The following is a 15,834-nucleotide window of genomic DNA, read 5'->3' as shown; positions in this document are numbered from 1 at the left end:
AGTTTAATTTACTTATACACAAAATGGTATTTTCGTCAATGTAATTAGTGAAATTATTACTTGCTTTATCTTGTGGTCTTTATTTTTAATTGTTTATTGACCAGTCAATAAATTCACCCTAATAATTTTCATTTTAGATGAAAAAATAATGATCTTCTCTCGAGTCATTTGATCCAACAGTAATCATAACATAGTGCTCAAAGACCTCTATCGACCCATTTGATATCCGGTTCATTGTATCCGAAGATGTTCAAATTTATACTGATTTATCAATATCAAAAAAAAAAAAAAATGTTTGGATTTGAGATGTAAAAGACAGAATTTTGTTAGATAATTACAGAAATAATTGGTTCGAGCGGTTCAACAGCCATTTCCATTTTTTTGTTAAAAAAACAACAGCTATTTCCATACGTAACGTAACCATTGTGATTGCTTGTTACTGTCAAAAATGTAACGACAAATATATCGAAAGAAGCACAAAGAATTATTCGATTATAACAAAAAAGTCTGGTTCGAATTATAATATTTGTTTTTACGTCCCGTCAACATAATTTTGCCCTTTTTATTTTAATTACTAAACAAATATGACTTTGAAAAGAAATTGTTATTTCCTGCTGTCCACTCACACACGCATCATTAAAATAAAGTGAAAAAGCTCATGCCCGGTCAAAGATTACCCAATTGCTCGTTGACCTTGACTATTAAAGGGTATCTTCGTCACTTCACTACTGTTCCCACTCTTTTCCCAAGGGCTTAGTCGTCTTTAGAGAAAAATAAACCGGCACGTATCTTCTTCATCTTTAATCAAAATTGTATAATCTGATTGTTTTATTCGCAATTAGGAGATCACCGGAAAATTTAAACGGAGACGCGATTTCCCGATTATTAGCGATCGGATTCTTCGCCGGAGCACAGATAGTTTCAAGTTTCACTTTGCTTACCAGCGGAGATTCTAGACTAACTGAAATCGCTGCGAAGAAGATGAACTCCGAAGGTGTTTTGATTATATGTATATTATCTAGTTTAATTTATTCCATGGATGATAATCTAAAACCCTAGTTTAGACTCTATAATTTCGGCAATTAATGGAGGAATCAGTTTCTTCTGTCTTTCTCTCTCTTTGGTTTCTATGTGTATTTATTTTGTATGTACCGTTGGGGAGCTGAGAGCTTTAATAGCTCAACTAATTTCCAACTGGTTTCGAGGTCTTAGGGTTTTAGCTCGGTTTTTTCAATTTCCAGAAATTTTGATGATCCATGAATCGAGACGTTTTTCTGAGTTTTCTAATGTTTGCAGGAAGGTGATGAAAATTAAGATCGACACTACCCAAAATTCGCGAAGATGATGGCGATTTCTCTTAAATTGAATTTGGTTTTGTTCATAATCGTAATCGGAGGATCCATTTTCCGAGTCTCTTGTTCTCCGTTTAACTCCACCGATCCTTGTGACGGAAAATGCGGTCGATGGATTCTTCCTTATCCGTTCGGGTTTTCAAACGGTTGTCCGATCAAATTCGACTGCTCCACGACGGACGTAGCACAGATCGGAGTCTTTCCCGTCCAAAACGTGACGGACGAGAGTATATTCGTCGGCGTCCCACACAATTGTAATCGGAGTATCGAAGCCATGAATCCGCTTTTCGGCGAGCATTACGCACCTACGTCGGAGAACAGTTTCTTAATGGAGGATTGCAAGAACACAACCGATGGTTGCTCGATCAAGCAGACGTACTTGGAGAGACAGCTGAAACTGAAAAGCTGTGATCGTCAGGGAAACGTGAGCTGTTTCTCTACAGATGCGAATTCGACAGCCATGTTTTTCAGGATGAATGATTTGAGGAAAAGCTCGTGCAAGTTGTTGTTCTCGTCGATAGCTTTCGAGTCTGTAGGTGAGAATGCGGGAATAGCGCTAGAGTTTGAGCGAGTTAGGTTAGGTTGGTGGCTAAAGGGAGGCTGTGAAAACTCAACTTGCTCGGCAAATGCCAGTTGTAAGGGCGTTGAAACTCCTGATGGAGCTGCAGGACACCGGTGCTCATGTCCCGAGGGTTACCATGGAGACGGATTCATCAAGTCTCCTTGCCGAAAAGGTTAGTCAATCAAAAGTCTTCTTTGTTTCAACATTTGTGTTAATGGCTAAGAAGCAAGAAAATCTTGGATTCAGGTGGGAAATGAATGGTTTTAAGCTGTCATTTTGAATCTAGTATAATGAAATAAGGTGTTCTTTGGGAACCAGAATTGGAGTAACTTGTTAAAGCTATCATTTTGAATCTAGTATAATGAAATTTGGTGTTCTTTGGGAACAAAAGTTGGAGTAACTTGTGAACGCTGTGTAATGCTGATCTATGAATTATTAGTTCTTTGTCTGTTTGAAGAGTGACAATTGATGTTCTTGCCTTATGTTTCCAAAATTAGCAAAGCTTTTTTGATCTAATTGGTTTCCTCTTTACCTTTTTTTTTTTGCAGCATTACCGGGCTGCCATGGTTCCAGGCTCGTGTGGGGACATTGTAGATCTAATCTTGCTATTGTTGTAGGAGGTAACTGTGGCTTTAGTGTTTATTTGGTTTTTTAAATTTTTGTTCTTTGCTAAAAATTATGGATCTTTGACTCTGTTAAATTCATTTGCGTACTTAGGAACTGTTGGTGGAGCATTTTTGCTTGTTGGCTTGGCTTTTCTGTTCGTTTGTAAGCGGAGAAAATCTGCTTCTTTCAGGAGCCATTTAAGCGCAAAGCGTCTTTTATCTGAAGCTGCAGGCAACTCAAGTGTCGCTTTTTTCCCTTACAAGGACATCGAGAAAGCAACGAATAGTTTCTCTGAAAAGCAGAGGCTAGGAACAGGCGCGTATGGTACAGTCTATAGAGGAAAGCTTCAAAACGATGAATGGGTTGCTATCAAAAGACTCAGACACAGAGATTCAGAGAGTGTTGACCAAGTCATGAATGAGATCAAGCTTCTTTCTTCCGTGAGCCACCCGAATCTCGTCCGTCTCTTGGGATGCTGTATAGAGCAAGGCGATCCGGTTCTCGTTTACGAGTTCATGCCAAATGGAACATTATCAGAACATCTACAAAGAGAGATTGGTACCGGTCTTCCATGGACAGTGCGTCTCACTGTTGCAACTCAAACAGCTAAAGCAATTGCGTATCTCCACTCTGCAATGAACCCACCGATCTATCACCGTGACATCAAATCCAGCAATATCCTTCTTGATTATGATTTCAACTCCAAAGTCGCTGATTTTGGACTCTCTAGACTTGGAATGACTGAAACTTCCCACATTTCAACGGCTCCTCAAGGAACCCCTGGCTATCTCGACCCACAGTACCATCAATGCTTCCATCTCTCTGATAAGAGCGATGTCTACAGCTTCGGAGTCGTCCTTGCTGAGATCATAACGGGATTGAAAGTCGTTGATTTCACTCGGCCACACACTGAGATCAACCTAGCCGCTCTCGCTGTTGACAAAATCGGGTCAAATTGTTTAGATGAGATCATAGACCCGATTCTTGACTCGAATCTTGACGCATGGACTCTCTCGTCGATACACACCGTGGCTGAGCTCGCGTTCCGATGCTTAGCCTTCCACAGTGACATGAGACCAACAATGACCGAAGTAGCAGACGAGCTCGAGCAGATTCGGCTCAGTGGTTGGATTCCAAACATGAGTTTGGATTCACCGAACGGTTCTCTTCGGTCATCTGATCGTGGAAGCGAAAGATCAGTATCGACTAAAAAATCATCAGCAGGAAGTAGAAGACTCGTTGTTCCGCAGAAACAATCTGATATACTTGCTTCCGTTGAAGAGATTAACGATAGCTCACCGGTCTCGGTTCAAGAGCCTTGGTTAAGTGCACAGAGCTCACCTTCTACTAATACGTTGCTCGGTAACATTCCAAGGTGATGATGATCTCAATTCACTTTCTTGCCACTTTCATGTTTATATATAAGTCCCTCTTTGTGTAGCTTTTTCACATCATTCAGTGTTTATAATGCTAAGTAGAGAGATTAACTACAATGGTTTTATTATACACTTACGTAAACGATCTTGAAACAAGATCTTTTAATCAGTTACCATATAAAGGTTTAGTAAGATTCTTCTGATCTAATTGTTCTTCTAATTTAATTAATGATATCAATTTGCTAAAGAACCAGAGAAAATTCTTTAGTGAATTCTTCATCATTATTTTTCCTCATTATATCGGCCATATAAAATATTTGTTTTTTCTTCTTTTCTATTCATTTTTTTCTCCATAAACAAATCAGAGAAGTTGACCCATTTTTGTATTAATATTGTGTGAATTATTAAGGATGTAAACAAAATAAAGATTAAAAAACAGTTTGGTGATGAAAGAAACAGATTAATTTAATGTTAAATTCTTATGATTAGTAGATTTGAAATAGGATTTGAACGCGTTTTCAGCTGTTATTGTCTGATAAGCTGCTCAACTCTTTGTAATAAACTACTAATTTATTAAGCTTCGTGATTCTCACATTTGAATTCAATTATAAAAAGAATAATTACCAACATTATTTTGCACATCTGTGGAGTAGTCACCAACTACAATGATCTTATCTTAATTTGTCTTGATAATAATAGTATTACAAGTTTTCTCTATCAAATTTTAGAAAGAGAAAGTACTCTCAACTTTTTATCGTTTTATCTTTTGGCCGGTGACCGGTGTTCTCCGACACCGGCATCGTGTTATTTATATTTCTTCAGGGATCTTTTTTTTTGTAATCTATTTTGGGTTTGTTCAGTTATTTTTCCGTTAATCGGATAATAAAATTCCGACAATGATCGGATTTCTTCTGGCTCATAATCGGATTTTCCGTTTTCGGTTTTCCCTTTTGCTATCTATGATCAGTTCTTCATATTTGTGAGAGATATAGCAAAAGGTTCATCGTTTTCGGATTTAAATTTGTTTTTTCTTTTCCTCTTTTGCATGCTTTTATGACTTTCCGATTATATCGGAACTTGTCAATCCCCAGCAGTTGGAGAGAATCTCCATCTTTATCAGATTTCTTTGTTCTTCTTTCCATATGAGTTTAAATCTTCGCCGCCCTTTTGGGTTAATTAAATGGCGTAGTATCTCTGTGGTGGATGTTTCAAAGTTTTTCGGATCGATCAGATTGAAGTATGATGATTTGGAATTCTGCGTCGTGTTTGACGGTTTTCTGAGGAGTATTTTTGATTTGATCTTCTGCAAGTTTCAAGATGCCGATTAATGGAGATTTGGGTGCTCTTCTTCTTCTGGGTTATGATGCAAAAGAGCAAGCAATATTCGGAAATTGGAGTCAGCTTTGATGGATTCAATTCCAATCTGTTTGGCTCTCTTAGTCTGAGTTAGAAGAATCCGACGATGACGATGTTTTTTCCGGCGACCCTCTTCTGTAACACGTGTGGACACGTGTAACTCATGCATTTCATACTTATCTTTCTGTATCTGGGTTTCACGTTTGGGCCAAATTATTGTAGGGTTTGTTGGGCCGAATATTGTAATGTTTGCCCATTTTGGGCTTTAATGATATAGTTGGCAAAAAAAATAAAAAAAATATTATTAGATGTCGATCGATTAGTCTATATTCAACAATTTCGACCAAGAAACTACATTATAAAAACATTAATTATCAAACCGTTCCGGAAATTTAGGAATTAGAGCGACCTCTTGTCAGAATTTTATGATTTTGAAATCACAGGTGCTAATATTGACATTTGGTGACCAAAACGTCTACTCACCATGGATGGCGGAGTATAATGGCCGCAAAACCTCCTAAAGATGGGTTTGAGGAAGACGATTGGATCGGGCTTAAATACGAGAGTTTAGAGCAATCTATGGATCTCCGATCTTAGAGTTCGGCTGCCAAGAACTGTCCTGCAGATCGGATTCTGCAACCCTGGAATTTTAGTGTACTTCTTTATCCGTCAAGATACAAAGCAATGGGACGTTCCCCTACTTAGAGAATTTTTCCAACCTGAGGATGTCTCCCTCATCCTCAGATTGAGACCTAGCCGTACCCGTACCTTGGATGGATATGCATGAAATCATTCCAAATCAGGACTTTATTCAGTTAAGTCAGGATATGATCTGATTTGAAGGACACAGCTAGAACGGGAAGCTAGAGCGATGAGGGAACCGAGTATCACTGCCCTCCAACGACATGTTTGGAAAGTCCGTACACTTGGAAATATAAAACACTTTATGTGGCAATTTTTATCAGGGTGCGTTGCTACATGCCAGAACTTCACCTACCGACATATGGGCTCAGAAAAACGCTGCCCTCGCTGTGGGGATCCTGAAGAGTCTATAAACCATCTACTGTTTTATGTCTCCCGGCCTTACAAGTCTGGACGTTATCGGACTTTCCCTCCCTTCCGGGTGTCTTCCCGAGTACCTCTATTTATCAAAATCTGAGTTTTCTCTTTTGGAAAACAAAAGAGCAAGGCATGAGAGATCCTCAAAAGGATGTATATCCTTGGATCCTATGGTTTATTTGGAAAGCAAGGAACGAAAAAATCTTCAACGGGAAAGAAATTTCCCCGGAAGACACCTTGATCCATGCAAAGGTGGAAGCAGAATGTTGGAGATTAGCAAACCAACCTGAAGACAACGATGACCCTCACGTTGAGGCGTTGCCCCCCCCCCTCCTCCCCCGATATTGCTATCCGAGGTACCGCAGATCCCGATATGCCAGATTGATGCTTCTTGGATCAATCACGGACATGTTAGCGGTCTTGGTTGGAGTTTTAAGGATGGCAGAGAAAATGAGATTTTTGGACTACAGGGATGTCGTAGAAGCCTCTCGGGTTTTCACACCGAGATGGATTGCCTTTTATGGGCTATGTCATGCCTGAGAGAAAGACAGATGACTTCGATGCATTTTCAGACCGACTGTTCGGACCTTGTGAGCATGTGTGAATCACCAGCAGATTGGCCGTCTTTTATGACAGAGTTGGAAGCCTTCTGTATACTTCGCGAGAGCTTCTCAGAGTTCACCTTATCTCATATTCCGAGAATTCAAAATGTCCGGGCGGATAGTCTTGCAAAAGGAGCTCGAGCAAGAGGATTTATTTTTTCCCAAATTGATCATAACAAGCCGGTCGAAGATGGTCCACAAACCACTTCTATGATAAGCCAAATGTGATTGTAATAGTTGAGTAGAGGAGAAAAAAAATATTGATGTTTGGTGGTATAGGTAATTTGCTAAATTCACGTTCCCTTTTACACACAAGGAGTTTGGGTCAGAGAGTATACACAAATACAATTTAAGAGAACGTCTAATTCATACATCATATGTTCATAAATGGTTGCATTCACTTTTTTGTTGTTTGTTTTTGGAATACCGCTTGTTGATACCTGATCGCTGAGATGGGTAGCTCATTTTCTAATCAACTTAACACATATTGTTCAAATCAATTAACTTTAATCGAATGTTACATTCATAAAACCCATTAAACCTCTAAACTAATTGTTTGATAAGATCCTTTTTTGGAATATAAAAGCTTTATCACTCATAAAAAAAATTATATGGTTTTTAATTTAGTTCGACATAATGTCAAAAAAAAGAGTTAATAAATTTTCGGACTTGTCACACTCGACCTTCAAATCACCATTTGAAGTAGTTTGTGGAGTCGAGGTTTGTCAAATTATCGAAGTGAAGCAATGCTGTTGCTGATAATCTTGTCTATGGTACGAACAACATTGTGGACTGATTTCAAATAGATATGATCGTTTCTGTTAGAATAAATGTCTTACATAGGTAGTTAAGAAAATTTGTAATATACAAATATGTGGCAATCCTTCACTTTCGAATTAGTTTTTGGGTGTGAGTTAAACATAGTACTAATATAGTATCAGAGTTTAAGATTCTAATTTTTTATTGTGTGTTACATCTATGGATGTCCAATCACACAAATTTCATGTTTCAGATGTCCAATCATAAATGTGGGAGAGGTATGTTATAATAAATGTCCTCCATTTTTGAACTAAATTTTAGTATGAGTTAGACCTATTACTAATAATTTCTTTAGTTTAAATGAATAAGATCATTTTATTTTTATTTCTGGAAATTGTAGATGGAAACATTGAAATTTAATTCTAATATGGCTTCACAACAATTTGACTTTACAGGGATTCGAAATTTTTAACAAAATATACCCTTTTTTTTTCCTGATTGTCAGCTAGATACTTCTTATGATTAGTGAAAAGTAATCATTTGACTCATGATTATTATATAAATTCGATTAAAAATATAGAAGATGTTTTCTTTATTAACTCGTAAAAATAACTGGAAAATGGCAACTATTGCATTTATCTATCTTCTGATTATATATCTTATGGGAATAGATAGATACCAGATTTGAATATTAGGTACAATTTCTTGAAAAATCTATGTTGGTGTCGTTGATCACTTCATCACGACACCTAAAAGTCTATATTCCACTATCGATATCATTACGCTGAGGTAGCATTTTATGCTGACATTTATCGTTATCTTCTTAAAACCACTACTAAGTATAAACAGCACGTAGCCGCAAAGGCCAAAATATACAACAAACATTTGTTTTTCATCATAACAACATATATTATTTATTTAAATAGATATACATAACAAAAATATACATTACTCAACTATTAATATATAGTTTTTTTATGAAGAACTTATTAATATATAGTTGCATGCTACTAAATACTTATTTGGTTTTAAACCAATTTAGCATAAGCCAACTAACTATTCTACGTTCAATCTACATATACCAATTCCTTGGATCGGATACAAACCTCACGTGACTGGATAAAAAATTAAACATTCGAGATATTTTTGTCACCACGTTTATATAATACATATAACATATATGATATATCTTCTAAATCACCGGTTCTGAGTCAGAGCCATGATTATGTGTTGAAAAAAAGAGTAATTAACTTAAGACACAGTTAAATGAAAATTAGAGAGCCACAATCATTGCAAATTTAAGTTTATGTATTTAGTTTTTATATTGGTTGTTTAGTTTTTTTGTTTGAGAAGTCCATATCATTAAAAATTGATGTCACAAAAGATGTTGAATAGTTTGGCTATCGTATTATTGACTATATATAGAGATTTGGTGCACAGTTTTAAAGGATTATTACAATGAAGAAACAAATTATGCTTCAAAATTTCTATATTGTCAATTTTCATTATCACTATTTTTCATGAATCGAAACAATATCAAGGATTACAGGTTTCAATAACATCTAAACAGATATACTAATCATTTATATTATTTTTGGTCAGCCTCTAGTCTTTTTTTTTTCCAAATTTTTGAACCATTTAGTTTTCTATTTCTTAAATATTTAGGACATCGTTTGACGTGTTTTCTTTTGAGAAAAATTAAAATCTGGCTTAAAAAAGAAAATGTAGAACTATAATTCATGAACTACTTAACCATTGGTGTATCCACTTGGATCGGTCCTGAACGGTGCCAACCTAACCTTAAAAATTCTCTACATAATTTTTTTTATAACCTGAACTTTAAGAATATATTAGATATATCATAGATCTATGTATAGTTTATTGTTGTCTTTAAACTCGATCGATCTAGATATTTATATGCTTTTGATACACGCCCTTCCTTTTGTGGGTTCTATTCCTATCAAAGATTATATTTGCACACAATCAATCATTTTGAATCGAATTTTTTGAGATTTTTAAGGCTTTTTGTTTTTCTTTTAATGGATTTTGACTCCTCAATTTTTTTATATACCTTACTAAAACAAATTGAAATATACCTAATCATTTACCTTTGATCATAATCCTAGGGATTGATGCATGCACAAAAGATATTCTGAGGGATCTAAATGTCCGGACGGATAGTCTTGCGAAAGGAGCTTGAGCAAGAGGCATTATTTTTTTCCAAATCGATCATAACAAGCTCACCGATGGTGGTCCACGGATCACTAATACGACGGGCCAAATGTGATTGTACTAGATGAGTAATGGAAAAAAAAGACAACTGTAAGTATCGATGATGATTTCATACCTAAACAAAAAACCCAAAAGATCTGGTGTTGGGGTCGGTTCCACCCCAAATGGATAAAACCGTCGTCATAACGGCTAAGTGTCTAGGAAAGCCGAGCCATAATAAAGGAATGTGAAAGTAGGCCGGATCCATAGAAGAAAGGAGAATACAGGCCGAGCCACCTCGTGTGATGTTTGGGCCGAGCTGTGAGTAGAAGCGCAAGTGGGCCGAGCTGCGGAACAGGATAAGGAGCCGAGCTGCATTCCGTCGTGTTGGGCCGAACCGATTAAGTTGTTTTGGGCCGAGTCAAGGCCAAAGAGGATGAAGCCCACGAAAAACCCTAGGCAAAATAACAATGCGGTGGCCGCACAAAGTGATAAAGAAATATTCTGAAAATCTCTCCGAGATTCTCGACTAGGCGGTTCAGAAAACTGATATAAATAGTCGATGTATACGATTTATTATGTAATTTTGGACAACTCGAGAGCAATAAAATTAAAACACATTTCAGCAAAAACTTTCTTTTGATTTTATTGTTCTTGCGATAAATCCTAGAAATTTCGGATCCCTTAAGTTTTCCTTAACAATTTTTTGGTTGTGCGAGTTTTGGCTCACACATCTGGTTAAAAATTTGAACCGGAGAGAAATGCTTCGGCTTTACCGCGTCAACAAGACCTCGAACCTCAAGTCTACCTTAGAGCAGGGACAAAACCGGAGACGGGAAACAAAACCGATTCTCCATCAATGGCCTTAATTAATGATAAATTCATGTTGAGTATGTAACACACATAACTAAATGAAATTTACATCCTAACCGAATCATTTATGATTTCGTTTTAGTTTACATAAATTCTGCAGCACTATGTATATCAGTACTGATATAACCAAAATTAAAACCGATATAACCAATCTTCACCTACGGTGCATGAAACTGCCATTACAATATATTGATCAGTATCAAGGATTTTACGTTTTTTTAGAAGAAAACATCTTGTAGCTACACGAAATTACAACTCAAATTATTAGTTTTTTTTTTTGGTAGGTTGAATTTGAAAATGTTTAGTTTCATGTAATAGTATTGGATAGATATTAAGTTAATTTAGCTTACCCTTTTTGCATTATTTTTAATTTAAATTTTAAATCAAGAGCACAAAGGTTGTACAGTAGAAACTCTATAAATTAATAAATTTTTTCGCTCCTAAATTGGGCCGGTTCAAAATTTAATACAAATCGATAAGATAATAAAATAATAATTTTAATAAAAATTTTATGTAAATATATGGTCCCATTAATATTATAAATTAATAGTTATCATAAATAAAATTTATATAAATCTATAAGTGAGATAATCTACTAAAATATTAGTTTAGTTAATTTTTTTATTTATTTTAAATTTTAAACTTTTTGTAATTCATTTTTAATTTTAGAAAGAATGTTTTAAAGAGTAAAATCTTTTAAAAAAATTTAAATTAATAAAAATAGGGGGAATTGCTAAAAATAGGCCACAATTTGATTCCAAATGCAAAAGTATACCTCAAATTCAACCTACTGCAAAAATAGGTCAGAAGGGTAAAGAAATTACTATTATCTCCTACATGAGTAAACAAAAAACGGAGATTTCAATTACGATTATAATCCTGCGAAGTCTGCAAATATTAATGAAGTCTTCTCAGCAGACTGATAAAGAAGTCTACTATACTATTAAATCTTATTTTTAAATTTAAAAATTATATAAAAATAATGTAAACTAAAATTTGTTTCTATAAATCAAATGTCAACAAGTATGATCTATAAAAATTATAATTTAATAAAAATAAATCATTTTTGACCATCTAAGATAAACATAAAACGTGAAAAGTTTTAAACTAGGGCTGCAGACTTCTTTATCAGTCTACTCAGCAGACCGTAAAAGAAGTCTGCTATATTATTAAATCTTATATTTAAATTTTAAAATTATGTAAAAATAATATAAACTGAAATTTTTTTCTATAAATCAAATATCAATAAGTATGATCTATATAAATTAGAATTTAATAAAAAATAATCATTTAAACTATCTAAAATAAACATCAAAAGTGAATAATTCTAATTTAGGGTTACAGACTTCAAAAGAAGTCTACTCTATTTTTAAACTTTATATTTTAATTTAAAAATTATATAAAAATAATTTAAGCTGAAATTTGTTTTCATAAAACAAATATAAACAATGTTGATGTATATAAATTAAAAATTAATATAACCAATTCAAATTAAACCAACAAAGATAAATATCTTTATCATAGGTTTTAATTTAGGGTTACAGACTAATTTAAGAAGTCTGCATAAACCGTACCCGAATTAAAATTAAAATGTGTACATAAACCGAAAATAATTAACCTAACCGGATATTTTTAACCTATTATATAAATGAAACATACTAATTGTTACCCTAAACTAGAAACCCTCGACTCCTTCTCTGTAAAACGGCGCTGTGCTCTCTCTTTCATGGCTTCTCTGCTAGCTTTTCCTGGTTCGTTTTCTTTCTTCTTCAGATTTGCTGTCTCCTCGTTTTTTGTTCAAATTCATGACTGATTTTGGTTTTCAACGGGATTTCAGATCTATTGAATATGTTGGAATCGAAGGTGTTATTGAACTCAAACGGTTATAGAGAAAAACCGGTGAAATCCATAGCATCTCGATCCGGCGGAATAACCTGCTCTGCTTTGTCTTCTCCGGCGACTCTCCCCTCCGCTCTTCTCTTCGATTGCGGAGGAGTGCTTGTTGATACCGAGAAGGACGGTCACAGGATCTCCTTCAACGAGTTTCGGTGTGATTTGGCAGAGAGATTTGAGTGTTACCTGGGTTGTCGATTTGTACGGCGAGCTACTGAAAATCGGTGGTGGAAAAGAAAGGTATTGAGGTTAAACAACCAAATTCGAGTTCATGAAGTCAACGATTTAGTGTTCAAGGTTTTTTTTTGTTTTCATTGAGGTTTGAGGTTTGTTTCGGATCAGGTTACTTGATTAGGATTGAACATATCCATGACCATATGTTGCCAGTAAACCAGGACAGATTTGGTGGTTTGATTTTATATAATTAAGTTCTGAATATGATATAATTAATTACAGGTGGGACGAGTCGACATAAAAAGTGCTGAGGGAGACTAAGAAAGAGAGATGACACAAGCTACAAGAGGCATTGTTTTGTTCTTATGATTAAGCTTCAGATTTGATTTTTGAATATAGAAAATAAGATTACTTCTTTGATTGGCTTTTACTGAAAAAAACTCAATTAGGTGAACGGATTTCTTAGTCCATGAGAAGAAAAACATATAATACAATATGTATGATATCTTGGTTATGGTAATATACTATTTAATGCAGAATGTCTTGTTTATTTTGAAGCAGAATATCAATATGTACAAAAATGTTAGCTTATAAACAGACAAAAGAAGCAATGTACAAAAACATGGTTTACATCAAAATGTTTGAAGTCATATATATTAATGTAGAATCAGTTCTAAAACCACAGAGTGTTCTAAATTCAGAAAAAAATAAATTTTATGGCCAAATAGAAGAAAAGCTCAGATACATAAAATTAAGAGTTTATGCACACAAAATTCCTAGTTAACAACGAACAATAGATATTTCTAACACCAGAACCTATAAATACCTAACTTTACAATCTTTGAAACAATCTGCATAAATATGATACAAGCATAAGCAAGCAATCACTTGACGTTTACCACATATTACGAAGTAGACTTCTAAAACTTCTTTAGAAGTCTACAGAAATCCGCTAAAAGCTAAATTAAATAAGAAAATTCATTATTTTGTAATTATAACACATAACCACGTCAAACTCATAAATATGCAACATAAAAAACAAATAAACATGTCAAAACAAGAAAATTATTTTTACAAGTAACAAATATTTAAAAATGATTTTTAAAAAATAATAATTAAGCAGACTTCTTATGCAGTCTGCTATGAGGTGCTAACAGGTAACAGCAGACTTCATCTACAGACTTCTTTATAAGTCTGCTTAGATGTGCTAATTACCTTTCGAATCAAGAAAATTCATAACTTTATAAAAATAACACATAACCACGTCAAACTCATACAGATGCAACACAAAAAACAAATAAACATGTCAAAACAAGAATATCATTTTTACAAGTAACAAATATTTCAAAATGGAAATTTTAAGAAGAATAATTAGGCAGACTTCATATGCAGTCTGCTATGATGTACTAATACGTAACAGCAGATTTTGTCTACAAACTTCTTTTAGAAGTCTGCTTAGATGTGCTAATTACCTTTTAAATCAAGAAAATTCATAACTTTATATTTATAACACATAAACACATCAAACTCATACAGGTGCAAGAATCATACCTAAAATGCATTTACAATTTTAAAAAATTAAAAAAAACATTACAAATATTTTATAAAATTGCATTTTAAAAATTTTAAAAAATGCAGGCATCCGTTCTAAATCCGCTGGGAAAATTTCACGTTGAAGTCTTCTAGAAAAAAAGGTTATTTTGCATTTGACCAAATATTTGACTTTTCGTAGTAGACTTCTTCTTGCAGTCTGCGAGAAGAAAAAGTTATTTTTGCAATTGACCAAAAGTTTGACTTTTAGAGCAGACTTCTTTAGAAGTCTGCTAACGAGTAAAAGAAGTCTGCTATAGTAGAGAAGTCTGCTTATGAAGTCTACTATACAAAAGAAGTCTACTCGAGGTTATTTTTGCAATTGACCAAAATATTGACTTTTGAAGCAGACTTCTTTAAGTCTGCTATAAAAGTCAAAGATCGACAATTTTTTTGGTCAAATGCAAAACTAACCTTTTTCTCGCAGACTGCAAAAGGAGTCTACATGATTTTTTTTGTTTACAAAGGACAATTCGTTGCTTACAAAAATATGAAAAAAGTCAATTGCAAATCTAACCTTTACGTTGACTAGCAGACTGAAAAAGAAGTCTGCTTTCGCGAAACAGAGCTAAATGTTAAAGAAAATGAAGTATATGTTTACCTACTTCCAATTTAAACTCGATTAACTTTGACATACACCCAGACTTTTGTATAGCACCGATAGCAAACTAGCTAAGTCGTTGTTATGCAAGAATCTCCAAAAATAGATGATTTATGAAATTGAAAATTATGAAATGAGCATGGAAGAGTTTTTTAGATGAAATTGGAGAGAAATTTGTAGGTAAAATGAAGTTATAAGCGACACAATAAGCAGTTAGAGCTTCAAAATTGGTTGGGCAAACATTCAGAGCTTCAAAATTGGTTGGTAATGGTGGTTGGCAAAATTGAAGAAGATGACATTTTCGTAAATAAGTGATATATTTTAGGATGGTTGTGTATTTTTGGTATTTTTCAGAAAAAATAAAAATTGAAAACATAATGGCATTTTCGTGAATATATGTGGTTGTGAGGAGATAGTAGGAAGAAAATGGCATTTGTTGAAGAGGGAGAAAAAATAGGTTATTTTTGCATTTGACTTCAAATTGTGGGTTATATGTGAAAGCACCCTATAAAAATAAAAAAATATTTTTATTAGAAATCTATAAATTAATAACTCTATAAATTAATAAAATACCAAAAGTATTAATATTATTAATTTATAGAGTTTTTACTGTATACTGTATTTTTGATTTTTTGATGTAATTTATGTTTTGGCTGTGATCAACCTCATAAATCTTGGAACCGCAAGATCGAATAAATAAAATTTAGAAACGGCAGCGGTTTGAGTTTATAGAAACATTATCTATTACTTACAAAATGACAAATAGCATGCACGAGGATATAAAAATCACGAGAAATCAAGAATAAGAACTTCAAACTTC

General features: G+C 34.1%; 1 protein-coding gene across 1 annotated transcript; it reads left to right on the top strand.

Moving 5' to 3' along the window:
* Window positions 1-821: 821 nt before the first annotated feature.
* LOC18022045 (wall-associated receptor kinase-like 14) lies at window positions 822-4,088 on the top strand. Its single transcript, XM_006404769.2, has 4 exons — window positions 822-994; window positions 1,297-2,086; window positions 2,463-2,534; window positions 2,632-4,088. Exons 2-4 carry the CDS (start codon window positions 1,342-1,344, stop codon window positions 3,897-3,899), a joined length of 2,085 nt encoding a protein of 694 aa, XP_006404832.1. The 5' UTR covers window positions 822-994; window positions 1,297-1,341; the 3' UTR covers window positions 3,900-4,088.
* Window positions 4,089-15,834: the final 11,746 nt, after the last annotated feature.

This window comes from Eutrema salsugineum, unplaced genomic scaffold (genome assembly GCF_000478725.1).
Source record: "Eutrema salsugineum unplaced genomic scaffold, Eutsalg1_0 scaffold_15, whole genome shotgun sequence".
NCBI lineage: Eukaryota > Viridiplantae > Streptophyta > Magnoliopsida > Brassicales > Brassicaceae > Eutrema > Eutrema salsugineum.
The sequence above is the reverse complement of the archived record's forward strand: the minus strand, read 5'-3'. Positions and strand labels throughout refer to the sequence as shown.

Excerpts from the sequence above, each read along its gene's own strand:
- LOC18022045 (XM_006404769.2), top strand. The coding sequence starts at position 1,342 with ATGATGGCGATTTCTCTTAAATTGAATTTGGTTTTGTTCATAATCGTA. Across the intron at positions 2,087-2,462 it reads CAAGTCTCCTTGCCGAAAAG|CATTACCGGGCTGCCATGGT; the intron begins GTTAGTCAATCA and ends TTTTTTTTGCAG. Across the intron at positions 2,535-2,631 it reads TCTTGCTATTGTTGTAGGAG|GAACTGTTGGTGGAGCATTT; the intron begins GTAACTGTGGCT and ends TTGCGTACTTAG.